At 40.9% G+C, this 6,992-nt stretch overlaps 1 protein-coding gene across 1 annotated transcript; it reads left to right on the top strand.

Moving 5' to 3' along the window:
* On the top strand, positions 1 to 6,200 carry nexn (nexilin (F actin binding protein)). Its single transcript, XM_068743278.1, has 12 exons — positions 1 to 375; positions 493 to 690; positions 1,617 to 1,701; positions 1,784 to 1,932; positions 3,320 to 3,520; positions 3,626 to 3,811; positions 3,933 to 4,121; positions 4,379 to 4,570; positions 4,843 to 5,037; positions 5,186 to 5,407; positions 5,547 to 5,732; positions 5,820 to 6,200. Exons 1-12 carry the CDS (start codon positions 1 to 3, stop codon positions 6,198 to 6,200), a joined length of 2,559 nt encoding a protein of 852 aa, XP_068599379.1.
* Positions 6,201 to 6,992: the final 792 nt, after the last annotated feature.

Here is a 6,992-nt window from a genome sequence, read left to right as displayed (position 1 = left end):
ATGACTGAGGTGGCGCACATTGGATCTGCAGTCGCCCACAACATGGATGTCACACATGAAGATGAGCGCCAGAAAAGTGATGAAGAAAGCAGGAATGATCATGTAACTCTTGAGGAAGATGATTTTGATGAAGATGATGCAGCTGAGGTGAAAAATAAGAAGACTTCAAGCATGACAGGTAACAGGCTTTGCCATGTGGATGATGAAATGAGTAATGACAATGACAAGACACACATAAATGGTGTGAATGACGATAAGAAAGATGAACGAACGGGGGATCATTATGGGAAAGCACAGCACACAGAGACGACGGCAGAAGCACAACCGAGCACAAACGAAGACCTGAACGTTTCAGATGTGATGCTCAAGAAAGAGGTGAGTGAGGAATTGAAGCTCAATTGTAATATATGATGGAAATGTCCTTCATAGAATCCTCTCCCACAAGAAACTTATTATAATTTTTTTTTTTTTTACCTTTTCCTTAAAACACAGAAACTTCTACGCTCTCGAAAACCCGTGGCCAGGAGCTACGTGCCAAAGGCCAACAAAGAAAGAGGGGATGTGACAAACAAGTTTGAGGTGATGCAGAAGGCCAGAGAGGAGCGCAGCAGGCAGAGGAATAAGCAGGAACAGGACAAGAGGAAGGAGCAATACGTCAAGGAGAGAGAGTGGAGTCGCAGGAAGCAGCAGGTCAAAGACCGATAACAGCACTAACCTGCATGGCATGAAGCGTGACAGGATGGCGAGGCTGCCGAGTTGAGTGACAAGTTACAGTTTCTGGATCCCGCAGGTTGTTTTATAAAAACTAGTGATTGATGCAGTATTTAACTTTTAAAATGTTTGTTTGTTTTATGAACCCTGAAAGTCCTCCGATGAAGCTTACAGTACATTATCAGGCTCGTTATACCAAACACTAGCCATAATTTCAGAAAATATTTATTAAAATCGGTGCTTTACTAATAAGTCATTTAAGTGTTTGAACTCCACTGACTTTCAGCGAGTTTTCCCTGACCTCCATAGTCTACTCCTCATCAATACTTGAAGAAAGTGGCTCCAGGTTTGCTCACATTTCCTGCTACTAGCAAATCTGACCAGCCTGTAGGCAGCTGAAATATGAATAAGGAAGCTCCTCTGCTTTGAAAATGTCAGGAACGTGTATAAAAAGACTCTATTTACACTCCTTTTCCGCTGCGCTGATCCGTTTTCTTTATTACTATTAGTTTTATGAGTAAGTTATTCTTCTTTTTATATGCAGGAAACAACAAAAAAGTACAGAGGGGGAAAAAAATGCAAAATTGACTGGACCAGTTTCTGTTTCAGATTGAGAGCGGTGAAATAAATGCTGGGATGTGGTGTTATCTAGTGGATTAACAGCGATACTCAGAGAGACTGAACAATGTGCCTGTGTGCAGCTGCGATGTAGCTGGCCAGACTCTTACATCTCCGCTCATCTCCTGTCGACCCAATCAGAGGTCCACTTGCAGGTCATATGACCGAGCTATTAGCAGAGATTAGGCCCTTGTTCGTGCTGGTACCAGCATGGCTCCGGAGTGGTAAAGGAGATGATCCCAGCTAAACTGTAACCTCACCACCACGTTTTATCTGATCCACCACAGATAAAAGAGCTACTTTCTTCCAGTGATGAGGAAGAGGAGGTGAAGCCTGCCAAGGTAGAAAAATCTTATGTCCCTAAAATCACAGGTAAGACATAGTAAAGCATGTAAATAGTGATATTTAGGGCTGGGAGGAAAGGGAGGCTCAATGGCTGCGATGAAATCTTCAGGTAGTGTGAAGGGGAAGTTTGCTGAAATGGAAAAACAGAGACAAGAAGAAGAGAGGAAGAGGATGGAAGGAGAGAGGAAGAAGAGGGAAGCCCAAGATAACATGGAAAAAGCCAAAATAAAGAAGGAATTGGCTAAGAAGGCTGCTGCGGTAAGTAAACCTGGGGTGTACCAACCGGGATGTTGGGCAGTGCTGCCTCTCAGATGAGAATGCACTTGTAGCTCTGGGGATCCAGGTTATCCTCAGCCACTATTTTAAGCAGCATTTGTAATATAAAGAGTTGGCAGTCGCTGGATATTTGACTGAAATGATCAGTAGCGTTGGTGTCATGACCAGGATGTGAATCATCTTAAAGTTAAGAGTTAATCAATTAATATTCATGATATGTACAATATGGAGAACCAGACTTCATTGGACTTCTGAGGTCTGTTGTTATTCCTACCTTCTTAAGAGTTACGTAAGGATTCTTGTGCCAGATAGGCAATTACAGCCAATCATCTGCTTCTTCATGCCCTAGTTCTACTCTTAGCAAGCGCTGTTTATGTTTAGCAGCTACAAGAAGTATCCATGCACAGCATCTTTCATCGGAATTCATCCACTGCCAATTTATTTCTGCTAGATTGAAGAAGGCTTTTCTTTAATTTTGAGAGACCATTAGGTTGTTATGGGACTGCAATGACCATATAAGTAAGATTTTGCTTGATGTTTCCTGAAAAAAGTACATCATACTATATGATAGTCATCGTGGGAAATGGAGATAAATTCTGAGGCACTTCTTTAATTTGATATAATTTTAATAAATTTCATTTTTCTAAATTGTTCACTGTCATATATAAAATTCAATTACCAAAAATTGTTACTTGTCCAGTAAAGGGCTAAGGAAGCATCTGAATTATGTTTGATCTTTTATCAGAAAGCTAAAATGATCCTGTTTAAATGTAATGCAGGGCTGACTTGATAATGTCCAAACCGCATTGCACGCCCAGAGCTCTGCCAGGCGTAGACGGTACACAATGAGCATCTGCTTCCCACACTTTCCAGCAGCTAAATAAGCGCCAGGCCTCCTTCATGTGACTGAAATAGCATTTGCAATCTTAAACCGACACCTATACTCTGACCCCCTGCAAATGGTGACATTAAGCCATTATAGTCTCGCTCTGTTACGGCCCACATGCTCTTATTCCCGCTACATGTGTCACTAGCCTGAAAGATTGGAAACACTGTTTAATATTTAATTAACAATGCGTTATATTTGATAAGTGTGACACAAAATACCTTAGACTAATTAATTTTAAAAAGACAATATTTCCTAAAACAAACTGAAGTACAAGTACAGGCAATCATACAAGTAATACATAGACTACATACCCAAATATAAGGATCTTAAAATTCCAATTAAATAAGACTGCTTACTTTCCATAACAGCCAACCTCTCAAATGAGTCTATTTTTCTTCTTGTATTTTATTTAGTGACTCTGCTCGCCATGGTTGCAGTACTCATTATCAATTTATACTATTTATTCTCATTATCTTTCAGGAGGGAGATGACACAATCCTGGTTCAGGTGGTTCCAGCAAAGTCAGCACGACCTCCAGGCAGAATCAAGATGAACTTTGAGGACATGGAGAAGAATCGAGAGGAAGAACTGCAGAAGAAGTCGGAGGAAGAGAAGAAGAAGCGATATGATGACAACAGGCACTCCTTTAGGGAAGCCAAGCGACGCTCTGCTCTTCAACAGGTGTGGCTTTAGAGAAATAAGCTTTTTTTTTTTGTTATCAGTGAATTATAAATAAGATCTTTTGTGACAACACAGTTAAACAACATCAAACTCATGTGCATTTAGGACGAAGAAGAAGAAGAAGAAGAGAAGCCTTCAGAGAAGACACAGCTGACTCCTGGAAAGCTGAAGATGACATTTGAAGAGATGGAGAAGGAAAGGCAGGAACATAGACAGAAGCTGGCTGAGGAGGAAGCCAAACGCCGCCTCCTTGAGGAAAAGAAAGGTTTTGAAGAGGCCAGGCTGGAAATGGTAAAAATAAAAAACATAAACACAGCAAACATCTTCAATAAAAATAAATAATCAGAGCTAAGACCATGTCAAATATTAACTCTACCATTTTGTGTGTTTTTCTACTTGTGCATGTTATCAGGCAGAAGATGAGGCGGATGGCCAGCCGGCTCAGGAAGACAAGGAGGATCTCCGACCCGGAAAGTTGAGGTTGAGTTTTGAAGAGCTGGAAAGGCAACGGGTAGAAGAAGAGCGCAAGAAAGCAGAAGATGACGCCATGAGGCGTATGGTGGAGGAGAGAAGAGCTTTTGCAGAAGCCAGGAAAAGCATGGTCAATCTGCTTTTTATAAATAAATACAAAACTCAATTTTAAAATAGGAAGTTGGTAAATAAAATGCTCTAATTTAGAAATAAACAGACATTTAAGGAAACACATTTATTCTGGGAGAATTGCATGTAAAGATTAAATATTTATATTTCTGTATAACAGACAGAACAAATACTGGAAGCAGGGCTGGGTTAGGCTATCTGCTTTCAGTCCTTGTGCTCAACTGAGCTAATGCATACGTCCCTTGTGTTCCTACTCAGCTTGTAGATGAAGATGACGAGGCGCTCATGGCCTTACTCAACCTGGAGGGCAATAAACCTGGGAAGATATGCGCCAGTTTTGAAGACCTGGAACGTCAGAGAAGAGAGGAGGAACAGAGGAAGGCAGAGGAGGAGGCCAGGAGGAGGCTGGAAGAGGAGAAGAGGCTTTTTGCGGAGGCTCGCAAGACCATGGTAATTCTACATAACTCAGTTGCCGATATTAATCTCTAGTCTAGATGTTGTTTGGTGATGATAATGTTAGAAACTTTCTCAGATTCTAATTTTGTTGCTGCTGAGTTGCTCAACTTGCTCTTTTAAAAAGATGATAAATTGACCCAATCTTTTTTTCTCTAAATAAAACTATGGAAGAATGCTTAGCATGTTTAGCATGGACATCCTTGATGTAGTCATTGACGTCACTCCCAAACAGAAATCATCTTTTTACATTAACTTTGTGTGTATAGGCTCTAGACGAGGAAGAAGGCATGATAAAGGTAGAATCTCAGGAAACACTGCACCCTAAAAAACTGGAGATGAACTTTGAGGAGCTTCTGAAGGAGAAGGAGGAGGCTGAGAGGAGATGCAAGGCAGAGGAGCGCAAAAAGAAGATGGAGCAGGAGAAGCAAGAATTTGAACAACTCAGACAAGAGATGAGTGAGGTCGGTTTGCAGCAGATGAATATTTATGTGATATAATGCACTCCATAAACTTCTCTTGTTTCCAAATGCATCTTTTGAATTCAGCTCACAAGACATACACATCGAAATGAAGCTCTCACAGCTATGCAAAATAAACTTGATTTCGCAGGATGAAGTGAATGAAACGTCAGATGTACCAAGCAAGGAGTATGAAGAACTGACCAAGCTCAAAAGGACTGGCTCCATACAAGCCAAGAATCTCAAGTCCAAATTTGAGAAGATCAAGCAGCTTACTGAAGAGGAAATTCAGAAAAAGATTGAAATGGAGAGAGCACGCAGGAAGGCTATCGATGACGAAATTAAAGAAAGAGAAGCCGAGAGGTTCCAGGAGGTAAGAACATATATGAAAAAGGAAGAAGTAGGTAAGCGCAAACCATCGATAATCCAAGATGATGGTAATAGAATTTGTATGTTTGACTAAAATTATGCCAAAATGTCACAATTTGTGTAATTGTTCTACTTTCTAACAGGATGAGGAAAGAGCTACGACTCCAGGGAGGGCTGAGGAGTCACCATTCAAACAGAAGGTGGACATGAAAGCCCGGTTTCAACAAATGGCCAAAGCCAGGGAAGATGAAGAGAGGAGGAGGATAGAGGAGCAGAAGCTGCAGAGGATGCAGTTTGAGCAGCAAGAGATTGACGCTGCCCTTCACAAAGTAAACCAGCAAAACTAATGACTTTAAATAAGGCTGCTTTTACTTTAGCAACAATTGTAAAAAAAAATTCTCATCATCTGTTTACAGAAGGAGGATGATATGGATGATGAGGGCAGTGCCATCAATGGCTCTGCTGCCTACGAGGATGAGGAGGATCATGCCAGGTCGGGGGCTCCATGGTTCAAAAAACCCCTTAAAAATCAATCAGTGGTGGACTCAGAACCGGTGCGATTCACCGTTAAGATCACCGGGGAGCCGAAGCCCGAGGTAACCTGGTGGTTTGAGGGAGAGATGCTCCAGGACTGTGAGGACTATCAGTATATAGAAAGAGGAGAGACATACTGCCTCTACCTGCCAGAGACCTTCCCAGAGGACGAGGGAGAGTACATGTGTAAAGCTGTAAACAGCAGAGGCACAGCAGCAAGCACCTGCATCCTCACCATAGAAAGTAAGACCACCCTAGTGTGACTGCACGCCTGCATGATACATCTGCTCTATGAAGTCCATCGCATGCGTCTTTTCCTTGTGAGCTCAAGCTGAGTGGCCGATAATTAGAGATAATTATTGCTCTTCTGTTTCTTTCTTGCAGCTTATGACTACTGATGCCCCTCCATGCCCCAGAAACTTTCCCTGTTGTCTCTCACTCCTTTTATATAACGTCGTCCCTCATATGGTCAAACAGCAGAGGGGAAACAAATAGCAGTATGCTTGGCATTCCTAAGGGAGGGACACATAACACACAAAAGTTCAAGATATTGTTTACTTATTGTTCAAATGTCGAGATGCACTCCCTGTGAGAGTAATATAAAACCTGTGCCAAAAGTACACACAATTCTTGCTCACGCTTTTAAGGACACCCTTTGCAGTTGGGTTCTTCAACTATTAGTGATGCAAACACATTTTAAGTATTGTAGTACTGTGTTGTAAATATGACACTTATAGTCCATTTGGGGTAAATGCTGACCTTAAGGAATCGAAGTGTAATATTTGAGTGCTTATTTTAAGGACAAAGCTTACGTCTAGGTCCTGATGTTCATTAAAACTCTTTTTGTCCAGATGAAGTATTGTTAACTTGCAGCATCTAAAGAAGATTAATATGTTGAATTTTCATGTACCAAACCAACTTTTTGGATTCTTGATTCATAAATCCTGCATAGTGTGTAACCATTTTATGGTTTGATAATTAAAAATTATAGGCTAGCTTGAATATTTGTCTTATATTATAAAAGAAAATGTTTTAATAAAATTATATATATATAA

The sequence above is a fragment of the Brachionichthys hirsutus genome, chromosome 9 (genome assembly GCF_040956055.1).
Source record: "Brachionichthys hirsutus isolate HB-005 chromosome 9, CSIRO-AGI_Bhir_v1, whole genome shotgun sequence".
In the NCBI taxonomy this organism is placed as follows: Eukaryota; Metazoa; Chordata; class Actinopteri; order Lophiiformes; family Brachionichthyidae; genus Brachionichthys; species Brachionichthys hirsutus.
This window is presented reverse-complemented; position numbering and strand designations above follow the sequence as displayed.

Coding starts and splice junctions, on each gene's coding strand:
- nexn (XM_068743278.1), top strand. CDS start 1: ATGACTGAGGTGGCGCACATTGGATCTGCAGTCGCCCACAACATGGAT. Junction 4,122..4,378: donor CAGAAGCCAGGAAAAGCATG/GTCAATCTGCTT, acceptor GTTCCTACTCAG/CTTGTAGATGAAGATGACGA. Junction 4,571..4,842: donor CGGAGGCTCGCAAGACCATG/GTAATTCTACAT, acceptor TTGTGTGTATAG/GCTCTAGACGAGGAAGAAGG.